The sequence below is a fragment of the Molossus molossus genome, unplaced genomic scaffold (assembly GCF_014108415.1).
Source record: "Molossus molossus isolate mMolMol1 unplaced genomic scaffold, mMolMol1.p scaffold_m16_p_17, whole genome shotgun sequence".
In the NCBI taxonomy this organism is placed as follows: Eukaryota; Metazoa; Chordata; class Mammalia; order Chiroptera; family Molossidae; genus Molossus; species Molossus molossus.
Window position 1 is genome coordinate 13259388 of NW_023425352.1, and position 20756 is coordinate 13280143.

General features: G+C 47.7%; 2 protein-coding genes across 9 annotated transcripts in view; one reads left to right on the forward strand and one right to left on the reverse strand.

The window, feature by feature from the left end:
• CASP7 (caspase 7) overlaps positions 1–4081 on the reverse strand; it is a 37755-nt gene extending 33674 nt beyond the window's left edge. For 2 of the 4 annotated variants that reach the window (XM_036265573.1, XM_036265576.1), the window contains exons 1-2: positions 2974–3139; positions 2327–2485 (exon numbers count right to left, since the gene is read on the reverse strand). The gene's annotated coding sequence lies outside the window, so the exon portion shown is untranslated. Of the gene's footprint in view, positions 1–2326; positions 2486–2973; positions 3140–3239; positions 3340–3969 lie in introns of those variants that run through there. The other 2 variants (XM_036265575.1, XM_036265574.1) reach the window with 2 other exon arrangements.
• A 5717-nt stretch (positions 4082–9798) lies between these two features.
• LOC118632432 (nebulin related anchoring protein) overlaps positions 9799–20756 on the forward strand; it is a 67331-nt gene continuing 56373 nt past the window's right edge. For 2 of the 5 annotated variants that reach the window (XM_036265544.1, XM_036265546.1), the window contains exons 1-8: positions 9799–10012; positions 10331–10425; positions 11441–11528; positions 15041–15145; positions 17476–17580; positions 18702–18806; positions 19508–19612; positions 20381–20488. In XM_036265544.1, coding sequence (XP_036121437.1) covers positions 9941–10012; positions 10331–10425; positions 11441–11528; positions 15041–15145; positions 17476–17580; positions 18702–18806; positions 19508–19612; positions 20381–20488 — 783 coding nt within the window. In that variant the 5' untranslated portion in view covers positions 9799–9940. Of the gene's footprint in view, positions 10013–10330; positions 10426–11440; positions 11529–15040; positions 15146–17475; positions 17581–18698; positions 18807–19507; positions 19613–20380; positions 20489–20756 lie in introns of those variants that run through there. The other 3 variants (XM_036265543.1, XM_036265542.1, XM_036265541.1) reach the window with 2 other exon arrangements.

The following is a 20756-nucleotide window of genomic DNA, read 5'->3' on the forward strand; positions in this document are numbered from 1 at the left end:
GTTTCTCAACACATCACCAACGCCCCACCACTGCCCACATGTTTCCAGTTAGGAAGCAGTTAGACTTTTCACACTGGGACTCAACATGTTTCTCAAAATCAGATAACATCACCCCCAGAGATAAGGGTAAATCCGGGGGAGAAATGCTCAATTGTTTTTCTCTGTCTCCTTTATACACACTTAATTATCTTTCAGTGTGGATTGGTATTTAGCAAAGCACTGACATATTTTCAAAATTAGCAAGTTCGAGTTATATAAGAGCCATCAGGAAAGACGCTAACTTCAACATGCGGCGTGCAAGCATTGAGCCTTTCGCTAATCCTGGAGGCTGGATCGAGGCTGTATGACAATAAAATGATGTGACCAATACATATATAAAAAAGGAAGAACTTCAGCAAGATGGCTCCTAAGAAAAGCAAACATTTAATATTAGTGGGACTGTGGAGACGATTCATTCCGTGACTATTTACTCAATGTCCAGCGCACCAGGCTGTGTGCTGGGTTGTGGGGATACAGTCTGGAACAAACTGCCCTGGTCCTGCCTTGTTGGGGAAGAGGCATCATTCCCCATAAAACGATGCCACAGATGTCAGGCTGCTGTACTGGTGTGTGTGAGCACCAGGGGACCTGACTGAGCCTCGGAGGAACTGGGAAAGGTCTCAGGGGAGGAAATGTCTCAGATCTGAGAAGGGGAAGCAGGGAGGGTGGCATGGACTGAGGCAGGAGAGGGAGCTGCAGGGAACATCCGACCCGCTCCACCAGAGGACAAGTGCAGCTCATACTCCTTCCTGCCCACTTTAGGGGGCTCTGGGCTACACAGAGGTGAAGTTCAGGCTGATTTCTACTGCTCAGTAGTTGCAGGCTTTCCAGAGCTTTCCCTCCAAACACTCGGACAGAAGGTGTTCTGTGCGAAACCTACCGCATCCTTCCGGGTCAACGCTGAACACTGTCTAGTGGGCAGCAAGGGTCCCTGCCAGAGTGTACGTCTAAAACAAGCCAACATGGTGAGACTTGACTCTTTCAAGTCTTCAAGGCTAAACAGTCAGTAACTTTTTACGCCTGTGAAGCTGGGCTTGATTTCAGAATGAAAACAAGTTCACCTAGAACAAGGGTAGTGAGCGAGTGGGGTGCCTGATCTCAGTCACGTCATTTCAGTCAAGCCAAGACTTGGTGTTGACCCCTTATTTCCATGAATCCTCACAGCCCACCCAGAAAATCCAGGCCTATCTCAGCTCCCCAGTGCCTGGAGAGAGCACACCTGGAATTACTTTCTTTCTTGGAAAGTAATGTCCCTTTTTTGGGGCTCGGGCTCGAAGAGCGGTAATTCATCGGATACTGCACACTCCATTGTTAAATACATCTACCTTCTCTTAAATAAATTAAAATATAATATGCATAAATCATTAATAGTACCAAGCACTCTAGATTACTTATTATTATTACTATTAACCACTACTCTCCAGCTGTTTGCACATTGAGAGCTTATCTTAATGATCCTTTTGTTTTGTTTTGTTCCAGTCACAGAAAAGAGCCAGGTCCATAGCAGGCACTCTAATAAATATATTTTTTATAAATGTTATAATTGAAATGTACTTAAAATTGTAAAATTCGTCAGCGTCCCAAATACACTGTTGCTATAGGGCACATAAAAGAACCAAAGGGACCCAGGGAGGGCTGTGGAGCACCCAGTCATGGGCTCCTCCACCGATTAGCTGTAGGACCTTGAATGAAGTACTCAACCTTTTTCAGCCTCAGTGTCCTCATCTGTAAAGTGGGCAAACAATGATGCCACAGTCACAGGTGGCTGTGAGGTTGAATGGAACAGTGCATGTCAAGTGCTAAGCACAGTGCAGCACATGATAAATGCTCAATAGATATTCCCTGTTATCAGCACTGCTTGCAGTACTCAAGACTAAGAAAACATTCAACTGTCAACCTTCACCAGTATTTTTAAATTCCATCCATATTTTAAGCAGCTTTTATGGAGACTGAAAACTAAAACCCTCTGGTGATTATTTCTGTGCACGCTTCACAGGCGATTGGTACACACCTGGCAGGAAATAACTTTCCAGCTACTGTCTAAACCTTTTTTTTTTTTTAATGAGGGGAATGCAGCTGCTTCCTCCAAAAAGTGACTTAATACAACTTGCACCCCACCCCTGGCCCCGTGAAAACAATCTTCCTAAAAGGTTCAAAAAGAAGCAGCCCTGAGGACCTCCATCCCTCACCTTCTATCTAGCACTTGGAGAAAGAGGGGGCCCTGCTGGGCACTCAGTACTGCACTGTCACCTGATGCTCAGCATTGCTGGGAGCCTGGAGCCTTTACCTTGTACTGCAGAAGAAAACTTTGGTTTCTTCAGGGAAGGTAAGTCACCTGCCCCAAGCCACACAGCTAAGAGGAAGCAGAAGTGCTAACTGTGATCCCAGGAAGTATCTGCTTATCGAGGATGAAGGTCAGGCTGTAGACTCTTAAGAAGGAAGCAACCTATTAGTAAAAAAAAAAAAAAAAAAAAAGTTAGGACCAAGCCGTCAGCAAGCCCAGAAGTTCAAGGGAAAAGGCCTGGGAATGACACACCCAATCACGCCCGAGAGATTCTACTGCTCCATAAAAGACGAACTTGAATACAACGGTGAAAAGTTATAAGGTTAACTGGCAGCCTGAGAAACCAGCCTTTTTTCACTTCCTCCAGGGATCTTCAAGGGCCCGGCACACGGGTACCCCAACAATGATGACCGAAGCTCACACGTACCATACTAAGCCTGGAAGGAGGCACCGGTATACCCCATGATCAGCTCCTTCCACCGTCTCTGCAACCTTCCGCCCGGGCTCACCATTATTCCCACTTAACAGAGAGACGAAGGCCCCACAGCTGGCGAGCAGGGAGAGGGGACGGGACCCTCGGCTGTCCGACTCCGGCGCCCTCGCCGTCAGCTCTGCGAGCCAACCGGCCGCTCCTTCCCTCCTACACCTACCTCTCCGTTCCGAAATCTCCAACAGCACCGGCGGACGCCGGCCCGACGGCTAGGAGGGGTCAAGCAGATCAAAGCAAGAGATGATGGGGGCACCGAGAGCCCTCTTCCCTAAGTTTCGGCGCGAGCGGTCCGCTGCCCAGCCCCAGAACACCCAAGTCCGGGAAGGCGGAGCTCGCCGCGGAGGTTGGACGCGGGAGAGGGGAGGGCGGAGGCGGCGCGTCACCGCGGGCGGGGAAGACGACAGCGGAGGCGGGGGCAGAAGTTACCGTTCTCCGAGGCCGCAGTGCCCGCGCCTGCGGCCACCACTGTCCGTCCCCTGCTCGCGTCTGGGTCACTATCACTAAAACGAAAGTAAAGGCCTCGACGCTGCGGTGGGAGGAGTCGCTGCGCGGCTGCCCGGCCCGGGACAGTGCGCGCCCCAAAGCGCGGAAGAGTGCGCCCGACGGCCGCGCGCACCGTCCCGGGGCGGGGCCGGGCCGGGGCCGGGGCGGGGCGATGCAAAACGGGTCGCGCGTTCCGCCGAGGCAGCGGCGCGCCAAGGGCCGGGGCCACCGCGCGCACCGTCCCCGGCGAGCTCCCTCCGCGAAGTCGCCGCGCGTGCCGAGGAGCGTGCGGGCGGGGCCCGGTTCGCCGAGATCCGTGCGCTCCCGCCGCCACGCTTACAGCCCCCAGGAGAGCACGTTCTGCAGAACCGGCCGCGCGCGCAGTGACCCGGGGAGCGCGCCCCGCGAGCCTGCCGCACGCCGCATCCCGAGCCTCGCAAACGGAAGAGCGCGCCCTGCAGGTTTCCCCGCGCTCGAAGATGGGGAGCCCTTCCGAATCGCCCCCGCACCCCCTTTCCGCTGCTGCCTCCAGTCTGCACCTCGACTTGGGCCCCCGCATCAGTTCGAGGACCCAGTTCCCATAGCCTAAAGCTCTTGCCCTGACGGCCCCCTGACCCAGTCTGTGCGGTTCGCGTCCTCCCGGGGGCTGGGCGCCCACATCCGCAGAAATGACCTTCTTCCCAGGCGGAGCTCCTCTGCCACCGTGGGGTGCGCTGCGGCCTTCCTGCTTTCCAGAACTTGCTTCCACTCGCAGGAGCGCGTGTCTTCGTACGCGGGCGGGAGGACCCAGCTTTGTCTGAGCAAGTTTCCACCGCAATCACAGCCTGCGCGTGCGGACTTAAAGGCGGAGTCATTAATGAAATATCTATCGAGCGCCCCCAGGTGTCAGTCACTGGGTTTGTGGTCGTGAATTGGTCTAAAATGTGAAACAGTACACAGTACATAGATTCGACTTCACTCCTACCCTCACAACCACCCATCACGCACTCACACACCCACACACGTCCTTCTGCACCCCTGGGCCTCCAAGGGAGGCTTCCAATGCCTTTCTCTCCAGGACGCCTCAGGGGAGTGACTAATGAACTCAGGCATGCTGAGGTGTAAATATTTGGGGAGAAATTAGCTTTAGTCACACCAGAGAGATTTGTTTTTAAAGAACTATCAACACATTGAGTGAAACCTTCATGGTGTGACATCAGGCAAGAACCTCACCTTGCCTTTTTGTTTGCTTGCTTTTCTCTTGGCCAGAGACTTCAGTATTGTCTCTAAAATCTCATCGGGTAAGGATTCTTGCTTGGTTTAAGAAAGACTGGTCCTAGGCGATTATTATAATTTATTAACTTAGGTGAAAATTCTGAATTCCTGAATATTTTTAACAGGCAGTTACACTATTCCCAATATGGCTGTTCTATAGGGTGAATACTTGTACCCACTCAATTCATGCTTGAAACACAATGCCCAGTGTGATGGTGTTAGGAGGTGGGGGCCTTTGGGAGGTGCTTATATCACGAGGGTGGAGCCCTGGCAGGAGGCCCATCTACTTGACTCAGCAGAAATGCTTCATGCTACTGACAGGTGAGTCATAGTCCCCTGGCACAGGAAAAGACAGCCACAGCAGCTGGGTATTATTGCTTACAACTGAATAGGGTTCTACATGTAGACAGTCAAAACCCAGGCCAGATGGGGCTGAACCAATTCCTGATCTTTTCCTCTGCCTTCCTCCTCCTCACCAGCCTCCCCAGGGGAAATTATGGTCTCTGCTCCTGATGTCCTGTAAGCAGCCTCTTAGACCAGGGGTTGGCACACTACGGCCTGTGGGCTGCATTTTTGTATGGCATACAAACTAAGAATGGTTTTTACATTTTTAAGGGTTGCAAAAATAAATGAAGAAAATGAAGATGCAACAGAGATCATTATGTGGCCTGCAAAGCCTAAACTACTTACAATCTGACTCTTTATAGCAGACATTTGTAGACTCTGTCTTAGACCAAAAGACATAATCCCTTCTCCAAAGCAAATGCTAATTTCAACTGGAGAGTAATCTCAAACCAGATTTAGGTTTGAGGGGAGGCAAAATATGTCTCTGATTTTCCTGGCCAAAGTACTTCTGTGGAGTAGATGTACTCAAACAGATTGCTTGCTGAAACCCAGGGTGAAGTCTGACCAGTTAGGCAATCCCACCAACCTCAGGTTTCCCCAGGGCGAGGGACACACTTGCCTAACCTAGTCACTGCCATCTAGTGCACAGGCCTCATGACTACACGGAGAAAACTGGCTCTGAAGCCACCAACTGTCCATCAGTATGTACTCATGGAACGTTGTCTAACACCCCAACACCACAAGCCTCAAAGGATGGGGGTGAGGACGCAGTGGCAGTTCTGACCTGGGAAAGCGTGAAAGTTGGAGACAAGGCCCCGTGTCCTGGCTTTTCCTCCCCACTTGTCTGGACACAGATTGCACAGCGCAGTGGAGTGTGGGGACCAAACAGGTGACACCATTAGCCTGAAGAGCAGGGCAGTGGGAGCTCATGGCATCTCATATGAACACTTTACCCTGCCTCCAGTCAATTTCCTTGAGTGACTGACTCTTGGGGTACCCTATGCCACATCCCCTCAGATCATTGATGTGTGTCACTAGGCCCTTAAAGTCTCTCAAAAGTGCCCCTCTGCTTCTCTGCCCCTGGGCTTTCTCTGAAGCTGCAGAAGTCTGTGCAGACAGGTGTATCCTAGAGGTGTATGGGAGTTTATGCCCCTGTCAGTAAGTTGCGACCAATGGGAGATGAGAGTTGGTGGATAAGTGTCCCAGCCTCCCATCCTTAAGTCGGACAGTTCTGGGACACATTCACAGTGGCTCCAGTAAGATCGAGCCCCATTGTCCGTAGCAGTAATTAGCTCAGAATATGCCTTTATTAAATTCTCCTTTCTCTGGCTCACTCAATTAAAACCCACACTCTTGCCTTGTGGGACCACCTTCCAAATAAACTACCTGACTCAAGTCCTCACCTCAAGCTTTGCTTTTGGGAGAATCTAAACTCAGGTAGGCACCCCCCGCCCCTCCCCCTTAGCATGGGAGGAACATCCCCCATCTAACCAGAGTGACAGTGACAGAGTGAAGGGTTGGTTGCTTTCTTCTCACTTCCGATTTGCCATCTTTCTGTAATTTCAAAACCATGTCACATCCACAGAAGGGCAATGAAAGTGATCCAGAGGTAGATTGAATTACCTTGTATCCTGCATGACAGAACCGAGATATAAAATGTTCTTGACCAGCTGAAGCAATAGGCCATCGTCAACAGGGTGAAATGTAAAAGAGATAAATGAGGGCTACATTCAAGTGAAAAAAGAAAATCAGCTGCCCACACGCTGAACGTGACAGTCATTAAAGTGAAGCAAAAGGCTGTGGAGGTTTTCATTGATCGTAAGTGCCCCGTGAGTCAAGGCTTAAAGGAAGCCAAAGCATCTGGCGACAGTGTGGGCAGCAGCGTCAGGTCGAGGATCAAGGCTCTACATGATCTAGCTCTGGCTCATCACCGCCAAGCCCCACTCTTGGACTCTTTGCTGATTGGACGGCACATCAGACTCCTCACCAGAGCCCCTCTGGATGCACTCGGTCACAGCTGCTTGTGCTGATCCAGCTTGGGCAGTGGCAGCCCGCTCTGTGTGGGCTCTGGCCATGTTCACGAGAGCACAACCAACTGTGTCTTTGGCTCTCTGCTGCCCTTGCTTTTTTCTTGTTGCTGTTGGGATGCTTTGGGACTCCGTGGACACATATATGGCATGGACGTGTAGGGGAGTTAACACCCAATGGGGCAAAACTTTACCAGTGGAAGACAGGTCAATAAATAAATCCTTCCTTCCTCTAGCGCAGTGGTTCTCCATCTTCCTAATGCCACGACCCTTTAATACAGCTCCTCATGTTGTGGTGACCCCCAACCATAAAATTATTTTTGTTGCTACTTCCTAACTGTAATTTTGCTACTGTTATGAATCGCCATTGGAAATATGTGGTTTCTGATGGTCTTAGGCGATCCCTGTGAAAGGGTCGTTCGACCCCGAAAGGGGTTGCGACCCACAGGTTGAGAACCGCTGCTGGCGGGGGTTCCCGAGGGGCAGTTGTTTAGATGGCCTCCCGGAAGGCGGAGATCAAGCATTCCAGTGCACTTTGTATCAGGTGGTGGCTGTTTTGAGCGAACCCTCATATTCACTGTTCTTGGTATACTTCTGAGTCAAGTCCTTGTGTGTGAATAAGCCTTTGCCTTGGGCTCTGTGTTCTGGGGAACCCAGGCTAAGAACCAGTCCTGATGGCCAGAGGAGCTCGTTGCTCCTTGGCCAAGGCTCCCATGTCCTTAGCCATCACTGTGATGGGAGGGGCTCATCTGCATATGTTGTGCGGGTAGGATGGACACAGCAGGGACTGGGAGCCGTGTCTGTCGAGAAGGGGAGGGCTGCATGTCTCTTACCCCAGCAATGAGTGTCGCTTTAGTTCCTTAAACTGTCCCGTTTCCAGCTGGTTGGGATCGTTTCTCCTCACAAAGTCTGAAAGCTAATAAGGGACTTTTAAAAACGTAAAGGATGGCATACGTCAAATTTACGTCTTTCATTTTGGCGATTCTTGCTTTAAGGAGGGTGACTGAGGACTTGCAGCAGCTCTGGAGTGCCATGAACCACAACCTTAGGCAGAGAAGAAGCAGCTTTCTCTCTAGATGAACCGTGACGGTGCTTCCTCCTCCCCCTGGGCTGGGACACAGTCTTTCTCAGTGATTAGTGAGGTTTCCAGCCCACTGCCCAGGTAAGGCCTGAGAAACTCAGCACAGAGTAGAACATTCGGGGAGCCTTCAAGTCTTCAGGTCTTTGTCTTTGCCCAGGCTTCCCTTCAGTGTGGGAGTCTCCCTGAGCTCGGAGCCCCTGCTGAGAGTTCTCTTCCTTCCAGGCGCTGAGATAGAGCGCTGAGCCCCACTATGGGCTGTGGGGAGCCTCCAGCTACACTCTCCCCTTAGGGCATGTGACCCCCCCCCCCCCCCCCCCCCCCCCCCCCGCTCCTCCAACACAACACAGAAGTACTACTGACTTCTCTCCACCGGAGATCCCCCAACACCGTGATCTTCTCAGAGCGTTTAAGTCAAAGGTCACCGATGGGTAGACTGCCAACCAGATACTGTCCATGGCCCTGTTTTATTGTTTTGTTCCCTATTTTATAAAATAGGGAATTTCATGTATAAATGCAGATATCTGGCTTCTCTGGAAAAATCAGAATGTTGGCAATGCTGGTACTCATGACAAATTGGATGGGGCATGTGCCCTCCTATTTGGGAAGGTCCCCATCATAACCTATGACTACACCTCTGGCCCCTGTAGGCATTTTGGTGAGTGTGTTCAATTTATTTCATTGATTCCATGAGCACCTGTTCCGGGTCTGTCCTTGTTCTAGGCACCGGGGATGAGAAACGAACACAAGGATCCTGCTTGGATGGAAGGAGATACTTTAAAAAAGCAGAGGCACAGTATTTAAGATGCCAGGTGGCGGTAACTGCAATGAACAACATACAACAGAGTAAGGGTTATAGCAGGTTAGGAGCTGAGGGGTGGGGACAGGGGAGGCGCCATCTTTTGTAAGCTGTTTCTAGAAGCTCCGTTTTAGGGTAATATTTCGGTAGACACTGAAGGCCATGAGGGGCTTCAAAGTCAGGAAGAGAAGGTTTCTCTTCAAGCTGCCCCCCCCTTCAGGCCTGGGAGGTGAGGTAATAAACAGGCCTTTCTGTAACAATAATACCCAGAGGCCAAAACAAAGAGGGTTCTCATTTGTTCTTATTTTTGCATTGGAGCAGGAACTAAACACAAATTAATATCCAAATCAGTTTTCAGTTGTCAATATTTGTCAGCCCAGGCCCTGAGAGGTCACCGGTTCGATTCCCGGTCAGGGCACATGCCTGGGCTGTGAGCCCAATCCCCAGTGGGGTGCATGCGGGAGGGGGCCCGTTGATATTCTCTCTCATCAATGTTTCTGTCTTTCCCTCTTCCTTCCTGTCTCTCTAAAATCAATAAAGAAAAAAATATTAAAAAAATTTTTTTTAACACATAAAACTCTGAGATTCAAATGTGGCACATACCCTTCCTGGGGCGTGACTCAGCCCTGTTTGATTTCCTATATTTTGGGAGCTGGCCTTTCTGCTTTAGTCATTCTGTTCACAGAGCGAGCTTTTCTAATTTCATCTCTCGAGGAGGGGGTGCCGTTTTCTTTGGGGTTCTTTTCTTGGGTGATGATCACAGCTAGTGTGAAACTACTCCATGCTGCCTGATCATGCGCCAGGATTTGGTCATCCACATCAACATGTTGCTGTTGTGAGTTCACTTTTCTATTTAGAGACACATGTCAGCTAGAAATACCTCGACCTCACTTCCCAGACGCATGCGTGCTGAGCAAGTCGCCAGAATAGCCCCTTGAGTAAGTGGCAGCTTTAAAAACTGCCCAGCTGCTGGCTTCAAGCTAGAAGGTCAGCAAAGGAAAGTGCACGGTGGATTCTAACAATCTGGTGGCCCCAGAATTGACTCGTGGTCGGAGTTTGAGAGACTGAACCACTAGACTGAGGACTCTCCTTGGATTCCCTGCCTGTTACCCACCTTTGTCGTCTCCCCTGGGCAGTCAGGATGAACGTCCAGTCTTGCTCTAGGTGTGGGTATGGGGTGTATCCCGCTGAAAAGGTCAGCTGTCTAGATCAGGTCAGTAGACGTTTCTTGGCCTTCGGGAATACTAACAAACGTGGGAAATCGATCTTCTCGTATATGGACATGTGGGTTATTTTGAACCACCCAAAACGACGTATGTCTCAGCTTTTTTTCAGTTCTACCCATTTCTAGCTATGTCTTCTATATTGTCTCAAAAAAAAAAATGTCACTTATTCATCTAACATATTGTAGCTGTGTGTTTGTAAATCATTTGATGCCTAAAACTCAATTTATTTTTACCCCGAAATATCTAAAAATCCTGAGTCTGAAAAAAGAGGCAATTTTGATAAATCTTTTCTGTATGATTTCTAGATATGGCATAAAGCGTGTTTTCACTGTGAAGTCTGCAAGATGATGCTATCGGTTAATAACTTCGTGAGTCACCAGAAAAAGCCCTACTGTCATGCGTAAGTGTTTGATGACCCTCCCCACCACCTCTTGAGTTTTATTTATTTTTATTTTTGGTTGTTGATCCTCACCCAGGGATATTTTTTCCATTGATTTTTGGAGAGAGTAGAAGGGGGTGGAGAAACACTGATGTGAGAGAAACACATTGATTGGTTGCCTCCTGCACATGCCTCAGCCGGGGCCAGGGATTGAACCTGCAACCCAGGTACATGCCCTTGACTGGGAATTGAACCCCGTGACCCTTCAGTGTATGGGCTGTGGCTCTAGCCACTGAGCCAGGGTATTGTTGTTGTTGTTGTTTTTAACAAGTAGCTAATCAGATATTCAAATCACACACTCTGCAGGTAAATCCAAGAAATGTCTTCTCAAAAGTTTTTACTTATAATCATTGTGAAACCTAAGGCAAGCTTTATGTAATGAACAAAGAGTTGAAAGATTCAATTTTTTTCTTTTTTTTTTTTTTTAATCCTCACCGGAGGACATTTTTCCATTTTTTGTTCAGGTAGGGTGGGAGGGAGAGAGAGGAACAGAGAGAGAGAGAAACATCGATGCGAAAGGAACACATCGAGTGGCTGCCACCCGCACAACCGACCAGGGCTGGGGACAAACTGCAACCGAGGTACATGCCCTTAGCGGGAACTGAACCTGGGTGTCTCAGGACCACAGGCCGATGCTCTAACCGCTGAGCCAAACCGGCCAGGGCAGATTCAATTTTTTTCTTAAAAGATCAAATCTACCCACTATAACCCCATGTCAAATGATTAAATATGGATCTTTGTATTTGTTCAGAAAGCTTTTGAGTGATCATTGCCAGTTAAATTTGATCTTTAAGTTATAGATACTGAATTTATTTTATTTATTTATTTTTCTTTAAGACTTAAGGTCTGGAAAATCATGAACTTAACTATTAAATGTTATATTTATTGATTTTTAAAAGTGACTGTATCTTTAAGATAAGCTAATCACCTTGGATAAAGTATATTTCTAATTTTGGTTTACATCTGTTTTTTGTAGCCACAACCCCAAGAACAACACTTTCACAAGTATCTATCAGACTCCATTAAATCTAAACATGAAGCCGTCTCCAGGAGACATCCATGAGGTAAGTTACTTAATTTCGAATTTCAAAACAGCCTTCAAAGAAAGTTTCTTCCCTCAGGCATCTATTAAGTTTTTAAGTGTGTGATTAGATGTGAACCTGCCCATTTTTTCCGCATACACATTGCAAAGGGCATGTAAGCAGCACACATTGCTATTGGTCCTACCACAGTATCGGGGCCAATACCCAGGATAATCTCACTTGAATATCTGAGGTCCTTGTACCCAGGGTCATGTCTCTGGGTCTGGCAGCTCTGGACGCGTGGATGAGTTTATACAATAGGCCCCATATTATACTAGGTGCCTGATACATGAAACACAGTTTCATAGTTAGAAAATACTACAACAGCCTTTCCTTTGTTTCCCCCATAATTATTTTGTATAAGGACATTAAAAACCTCCAGTTCGACACTTTTACATCTCTCCAAATTCAGTAGTGCTTGAGATTATTCGCAGCCTCTCTGTCCCGGAAGGATAGTGGTAGATCAAAGATATTTTGATTTGAACCTGATCTTTGTGTTGACAAGGAGGCCACATTGATAAACCAACCTCTTTTGAAAAGCCAACAGTGGAATTCTGTCAAATAACTAGCTATTGCGTGAACGCTGCAATTATTAAAATGATGAATCATTTAACTTCTCTCCCCCAGGCCCCACCACAGGTCCTGTGGGGTGGAGCAAGTGGCTTTCTAAAATTAGGAAATGACACGGGATGGAGGACTAAGTACTCTGCCTTCCTAACATTATCTCATTCCTACTGACTCTCCCGCCGGCTCAGGCTCTGCTCCTCCTCAAGACAGTATGTGTCAGATTAGACTTCGCCTTATTGTGTGGTTCTCTACATACACCCTCAAGATTGCTTACTTTGCTAAGAACTTTGCACTAAGTGTGGCTTATTGTTTTTTAACTTATGTAACATGTACATTTTTTGCTTAATATGGCTAATACACACGGTAGTCCAATGAAGCAAATGCCATTATCCCATTCTACGGATGAGGAAACAGAGGCTCAGATTGTAGCTCATGTGTCATTGATTTCTAACGATTCGTGAGCCTTCAGAAGTCACGAGCAATCGCCGATTACTGAGAAGGCTAACGGTTTTAGGATTTTGTTTTCATCACTTGTGTCTAAGGGCAGCTACATGAAATTACAATAAATACTGAATTGAGCTCATGCTTAAACCTTGTGCCAAACACCTCGCTGGGCTCTCTCCCTACATTGCTCATTTATCCTTCACAAGAACCCTCTGTGATAACATTATATTAGAGTTGGGGATGCTGAGGCTCAGAGAGGTTAAGAAACTTGCCCAGCTTTACCCAGCTGGTTGAGTGGGTGCAGATCCAGCTCTATCTGACCCTAGAGCTCACATCACAACCTGCTCCACTAACCTACTTTCATGAACCTATAGGGTGGTAGACGCTTCAGAAGGAAAAGTACGTGTTTATGTGTACAAACATCCAGATGTTTCTCTAGTTGTGCAGCCAGAGCGTGACAGATGAAACACAGATGTGCTTACACACCAGACGGCTGTTTGTGTATATTACACTCTCTACAAAAAGATCTGTGATATCTGTGTATGTCCACCCTACCCTCAGCCTCAGCTGGCACGTCCCTACCTTTCTGTCATACAACAGGCCACGCAATAACACCATTCTTTGAGGTGGTAGGGGATTCACGGTTTTTAAGTGCGTGTGATGGGTCTGACCTGGAGTGAGATTGTCACTGGTCTGTTTTCAGTCAGTGACATGGACAGTGATGTGAGCTTCCCAGGAGGCCTGTGTGTGTTTGCATCTATGTGAGTACATGGTATGTGTATCAGTATGTGTGTGCACATGGGGAGTGTATGTATGTGTGAATGTAGGAGTGGATATGTCTGCACATGCATACAAACGGGTATACGTGGTCAGTATGCAGGTGTATATATACACATGCATATGTATGCATGCGTGTTTGCACATGCTTGTATGTGTGTGGTGTGTCTGTCTCTGAGTATTCAATGTGTGTGTACATGTATACATGTGCATGTGTGTGTACGTGTGTGTATGTGAAACAAGTGACTACTGAGTACACCTTCTCCTCCTTTCCCACCAAGGATACATTCATGTGGACACTTAGGTCCCCCCTAGCCCCCAGATCTTCTAACCACCTGCGGGAGTGTGATTACTTTCTTACCCACTTACATCTCTGAGAGACTTTACCAATTGGATAAAATTCAAACTCTTTGTGCATGTGCAAAAATCAAAAAGGGGGGGAAAGGATGCTTCAGTGTTGGCGATGAAGGAGAAAACTAGGGTAAAGATGTTCGAGCCGGCATTTAAAGCAGACTGACGTTTTTCTGTTTTCAAATGTCCCTCTTTTAGAAATAAATCAGTATTTACTAAGACAACATTTCCTGTTTGGTAGAGGTGAATGAAAATTTTAGAAGCATGAAACATCTCAGTTCTTTCCCATCCAGAGAATGAACTTTGGCCCTTAAAGCTTCCTCACCCCAGGAGTAGCATTGAGGGCTCTCCCCACTTCTTCCTGCTTCCTCAGAATAACACGGATGGCAGACAAGGTCTCTGGGGAGACAGACACTCCTCAGTGCTGTGGGACGGCACTGCAAAGATGGGGTTCTGACTCCTTATGTCAGTGGCTCTCAAGGACACCTACTTGAATTTGGGGAGCCAGCATTAAAAAATATATGTTTATTGATTTTCTAGAGAGAGAGGAAGGGAGAGTGAGATAGAAACATGAATGTGAGAGAGAAACATGGATCGGCTGCCTCCTGCACGCCCCCTACTGGGTTTGGGCATGTGCCCTGACTGGGAATCGAACTGGGACCTCTCAGTCCATGGGCTCAATCCGCTGAGCCACACTGGCCGGGCAGGGAGCCAGCGTTCTTTTTGTTTTGTTTTTTATCATCACCCGAGGATATTTTTCCATTTTTTGTACAGATAGAGTGGGAGGGAGAGAGAGGAAGAGAGAGAGAGTGAGAGAAACATCGACGTGAAGGGACACATCGAGTGGCTGCCACCCACATGACCAACCAAGGCCGGGGACAAACTGCAACCGAAGTACGTGCCCTTAGCGGGAACTGAACCCGGGTCTCTCCGGACTGCAGGCCGACGCTCTAACTGCTGAGCCAAACCGGCCAGGGCGGGAGCCAGCGTTTTAACAAGCTCCCCAAGTGATTGTTGCACAGACTACAGTTAAAAATCGCTGCTCTAATGTCTGGCGTTTTCTGAGGTTAAATTAACACGACTTCTTGATGTTTTGTGATCAGCTCATGGAGACTGCAAGTCTTTTCAATGGTGCTGCTGAATAGAGTTTTGCACACAGCAGGGGCGCTATACAGGCTGCCCAACTGGGGGAACAGCGGAAACCACGGGGAGACCAGCAGTACGGTGCGCGTTGTAGCGCAGTTAAAATGCTCTGCAGTTGAGACTCAGGAAAATCCTCCCAATTTACCTAGAGATTATTTATTTTCTTTCTCTTTTCTGAGGGAAACATTACTGACAACATCTTCATCGGGCAGGTTGATGAGCAAGAGCATGGTGAACAGTTTAAATCGGTGTTTCGGTGGGACATGGATTCCAAGGACGGGGCAGCTGCACCTAATGGGCAACCACTGGTGAATGAGGTGAGTTACAAATGGGTTTGGAAACAGAGAAGAAAGGCACCCTGTGCAAATGAAATGCATTCTCACGGTTACTTCTAGGCATAGTCAAGTAGGCTTTCTTGTATCCAGTTTGTAATTCCAGCCGTCTACAGAAGACCTTTGTCACTATGTTCTAGCCTCACCTTATCCACTTCCGCTCCAGTACAAGCTTATAGACTTCGCTCTTCCAACCACTGTGCTTCTGTCACGAGGGACAGACACCTGGGCTGGAAACCAAGGCTGCCCTTTCTTCTCTGGACACTTGAGTCAGTTTCACCCTTTCCCCTTCATTTTACTGTCCTAGCTTTGATTCACATCATCTCCCGCGTGGACCTTTGAGGGCCCCCTGAGATGGCCTTCCCTGTCCTGGGTTTGCCTTTCCCCAGCTCGACATGTGATGTTGGTCACACACAGCTTTCTGGATGTCCCTGGCTTACTCTTCTCCTCACCTGAGAATTTATGGTCACTCTCTATTAATTGCCTCGTCATTTCAAAATTCCTCAGCCATTTCGTTTTCATTATATGCCTACTACTTGCATTTTTATTATTGTAAAAAAATCCAAACACTACAAAGCGAACCCCTCGTCCACCCTCTGGGATCCCGGTTTTCTCTGTAGAGGTTCCCGTTGTTATCAGTCTGGTGGGCATCCTGCCGCTCTGTTCATTTACAAGTCAATGTCTGTCTCTCTGCCACTTTTCTAGGGACCGCTCATGAGTTCTTTAACCATTCTTTTCTTTTCTCATCTGTAAAGAGAAGCAGTTCCTGATTCACAGAACTGTTGTGAAGATTAAAAGAGCCTATAAATGTAAAGATCTTAGAACATTGGTGGGCATAATAAAGATCAGCTATTGTTTTTTATTGAAAAGTATATAAGTATATTCCCGCTGAAATGTATAGTTGTGATTTTCAGGAAACAATATGCATTGCTTTGCAGCTTGTATTTTTCACTTAACAAATAGCTTGGAGATATGTCTACGCCAGCATCCTCAGATGTCATGGATGGGTGTATCATGGGTGCAACTGTTAAGAATGGATGAATCATGCTCTCCTATTGATGGGCAGGGTTATTTCCAAGTTTTGTTTCTATTATGAAGTTGCAATGAACACCCTTTTGCATGACCTTTTTTGGACACAAATGTGAAGTTGCTAGGTTGAAGGGTGCGTGTCTTTTTCATGTTAATGGACAGTGTCATATTGCTCTCTAAAATGGCTGTATATTTTATATTCCACCGGCATAATATGAGAAGACGCTCTCTCACCAGCACTTGATATTACCTGATAAAGTCTTGACAACCTGTATCTTGCTGTTTTAATTTAAACTCCCCTGATTGCGAGTGTGGTTGAAAATATTTTCACATATGAATTATGTGCCTTTCCAGATCTTCAAATGCTGCCTCTACCCAACCTGTCCCACCTCCAGCCCATGTGGCTCCCCATCTCTCCCCCTCGATTCCAGCCACACCCCTCAGCTCTTTCACACGAAGCCCATCGCTGTCTCCATGCTTTTATTCATGGTGGTCCCCGCTCCTGGAATGTATTCAGCCAATACATGTTGAGTCTAATACACGTCAGGCATTGTGCTAGGCTCTTGGCATACACTAGAAAGCAAAACAGGTGAAGACCCCTGTCTTCATGGAACTGGCCTGCTAGAGCAGATGCCTTTCTTTCTCCTTTCTATCTGTTAATTGACCTCAACCCTGGAGGTCCAGCTCAAATTCTATCTTCCTGTCCGAAACAGGGCACATCACACACACATTGTTCTTTTTAAACTCTTGTTGTATTTATCTTCAATGCAGCCTGTTTAAGCACACAAAGGCTTTCTAATCACTAATTGTTTCATAGTTAATTTCATTTCTCTAGATAGGTCATACGTATCTTAAAAAAGATGTCTTTCTTTGCTTTTTCCAATATTAATTGCTTAACCCAATGCTAGGCACAGAAGTAGGTGTTTGAAGCTTGGCTGAATATGCTGATTAATCTCAGATTGCTTGTCTACAGTAACTCTGCCCAATCTTGGTGCAGTGATAGGCAAAGAAATGTTAAGTTACCTTTGGAACTCTTCTGATGTAAGTGAATCTCCGAAAGTTCAATTGCTTAGGATATTAGGTTATTTTTTAGTTGGAAAATAAACAAGCATTTTGCTTAGCTGAGACCTGCCATCTACCAATAGGAGATTGTAGTTTTTAAAGAACTTCTCTCTGAGACTGACAATGTGCGTGAGCATTGCTGGGAGGGTGGGGTTGGGAGGGGGATCTTACCTACCAAAATGTGTGGGGTGTGTGTTTGTACGCACGTGTGTGTTTCCTTTTAGAGAGCCTGTTGGACCGGATACAGAGAAGGGAACGCCTGGTGCCCAGGAGCCCTGCCGGACCCTGAAATCGTAAGGATGGTCGAGGCTCGGAAGACTCTCGGTGAGGTGAGGGCCGTAGGAATTACTTTATCCACTAGTTTGAATGTTCTTTTATTTTAAGATTGTGGTAGACAGAATACTGGCCTCTCCCCCAAAGATGGCCATGCCTAATTCCTGGAGCCTGTGTATGTGAAACTTACATGTCCAAAGGGACTTTGCAGATGTGAGTACATTAAGGATTCTGAGATAGCAAGATTACCCTGGATTATTGGGGTGGCCACAGTAATCGCTGGGGTTCCTATAAGGAAGGAGGCAGGAGGGTCGGAGGCAGGAGGGTCGGAGTCAGAGACGAGGGGACATGACCAGAGAAGCAGAGGTCGAAGCCATTTGGAGCCAGAAGCTAAGGAAGCTGGCAGCTTCTAGAAGCTGGAAAAGGCGAAGAAACAGATTCTGCCTTAGAGCCTCCAGAAGGAGCCAGTCCTGACGGCCCGTTTGAGGTTTCTGGTCTCTCGCACTGCAGGAGAGACTTACTTTCGTAGGTTTTCATGTGAAAAAAAAAAGGCATTTGTTGGCCAGATTGTGGAAATCCTTAACCATTTGCACAGAATATGTCCTCATCCTCTCCACACACCCAGGCCATCTGTCCTTCGAAGAAATCACTTTGGAAAATATTGTTAGTGTCCAGTGACTTTTCTTTTAGCACACGGAAAGGAAAGAATAGAAAGGCAGATGCTAAGTGTCTGTCTCATTAGGGAAACTAATCAGTAGAGGTCCTCAAAAAGCAAGGAGGAAAAAGCAGCAGACGTGTTACTGCCCATGCTGTGGAACTATCTCTAGTGGACAAGTTACAGGCACATCGCCTGCGTATTAATGGCTACATCATCATGCACACCTTTGAGTCAAAGGGATACCCACTGGGCTGTGCCAGGTGTCACATGATATGATGTCAACATTGAAGGGGAAAGTTTTGGACCCGGAGAATGTTATTTGAAGGTGTGCTTCCTTTGTGAATAAGTTTCACAAAATGTGAAGTGCATTTTCAGATTCATTCCAGGTGACTGAGTTCTTTTCCAGGGACCTCCTAAATCTAGTTGCATTGGCTCAGAATGCCATGCTTGCTGCTGTAGTCTTAGCAGTCCCTCTGAGACCACCTGGGTTCTTATGCTGACATGGGCTCTGACCAGCAGGAGTATACGGACGACTATGAACAACAGAGGGGCAAGGGGAGCTTTCCAGCCATGATCACGCCTGCCTACCAAAGGGCCAAGAGAGCCAACCAGCTGGCCAGCCAAGTGAGTGTCTCAGTACTTAGTCACCATTAGTTATGCGAATTTCTGTTATTCGCGTACCCCTGGGATCCAGTTAAAGTCCAACGAGACAGTGCTTTGGGGCAGTAGGTGCCATTAGTGTGGTATTAAGGAGACAACTGTGTTCTCATTGTTCCCCTATCAATTATCCTCTGTGCCTTGATTGGGCCCCATCCATCAAATGGAGAGAGGAACATGCAGCTCACTCCAGGGCTAGACCAAATAAGTTCTTCAGGTCACTTCAGCGTGAAGGACACTTGTTCTTACAAAGTGGGTGGCGGACCCTCCTGAAGAACAGCAGAGCTTGTTGGTTAGGACCTCAGATTTTGGAGCCAGAATGCTGGGATTTGAATCCTGGCTCTCTTTGCTAATGTGAAGAGCCTGAGAGAGTGCCAGACACTGCTAAACATGAACAAATGTTAACTCACTTCATCTCCATAACAATTGCACGAGTCAGGACAGTTATTTTCCCTATTTTACATAAAAACAGGGGAGGAACAGAGACTTTGGGTAATTTGCTCATGTCGCACAGCCACAGTGATCCGTGACTTTTGAAGTGGAGTCGTAAGGCAAGCCATACAGACTCACCACAGGTGTGTGTCGGCCGTGTGGCGTCAGGAGAACTCTAAGGAAAGGCTGTCACTCAGGCTGTGCATGACCTTGACTCTGTGCCGCCTCCTCATCAGGTGGAGTACAAGAGAGGGCATGACGAGCGTGTCTCCAGGTTCACCACGGTGGCGGATACTCCTGAGCTGCTACGGGCCAAGGCTGGGGGACAGCTTCAGAGCGATGTAAGGAATGATGAAGGCCAAGGCTCAGTGATTCTCATTTCAGAGTCCCCATCCTTTCCCTACTTGGAGGGAGGGAGAAGGTAGGAGGCATGTCAGTCCTTCGCAGTGTACAGGAAGCACTTCCTAAGGTCAGGTACGGTCCGATCAGATGGGTCAGCTCCCAGAGACCTTGTGAAAACTCATCTTTAGAGAGAAAACGTTAGAATGGTATTAGTGACAAATCAGATGTATCTGATTAATCCCAAAGAATTTGTTTCAGATTCATTGGCTCCTTGTCACTGCAAATTATAGGCCATGGTTTCTAAAGAATGTCCACCCCTTGCTTCTTCGTCGTCTGGTTGCTCCATAGCGTAAGACCAAGAACTATTATTGTTCTGAGTGGGAAGTTGAAGCACAAATTCAGGTTCAGCTCAGCAAGTGGCTTCTGGGTTGAGAAGCCACTCTTGTTTCCCAGACTTGACTGACAGCTCCCCAAAGGCAGAAGCCTTATTCCTCTGCCAGCCCCTTCCCCTGGCCCACACCAGGCATTGCACACGTATGTGCTGAAGTTTGCACTGAGTTTTTCTTTGTGCCGGACACTGTGCTGGTATTGGGAATAAGAAGGCAAATAAGATGTGCAGGGTCCTCCAGAGATGAGCCGTTACACTGCCAAAGGACTGTGATGGAGATTGCAGGTGTTACAGGACCCTTAGCAAGGCTCCTCACCCAGATGGCCTGACAGACAGCAGGCTGGCGACCTGTGAGTCAAAGTGCGTTTTCATTTTCCAGGTGATATACACGGAGGACTATGAACATCAGCGAGGGAAAGGAAGTTTTCCTGCTATGATCACACCTGCTTATCAGATAGCCAAACGAGCCAATGAGCTGGCGAGTGATGTAAGCGGCCCCAGCAACGTTGTCCTGTGAGGGGAGGAAGCAGGGAGTTACGTGGCCTTGACAAGCCCAACTTCCTGTCTACTTGTGTGTGCACAGTGGGTCCAAGAAGTAGCTTTTCTTCATCGTTTTCAGTCAGTTTTACCATGATCGTGGCACTTCTGTGTCTACGCACACTCCCTGGACCCAGGCCTACGAAGAACATTGCACCAGCCATGTAGTTTCCACTCTGGCCTGTGTGCAGAGGAGGCTAACTCCACCGGGTGCACCC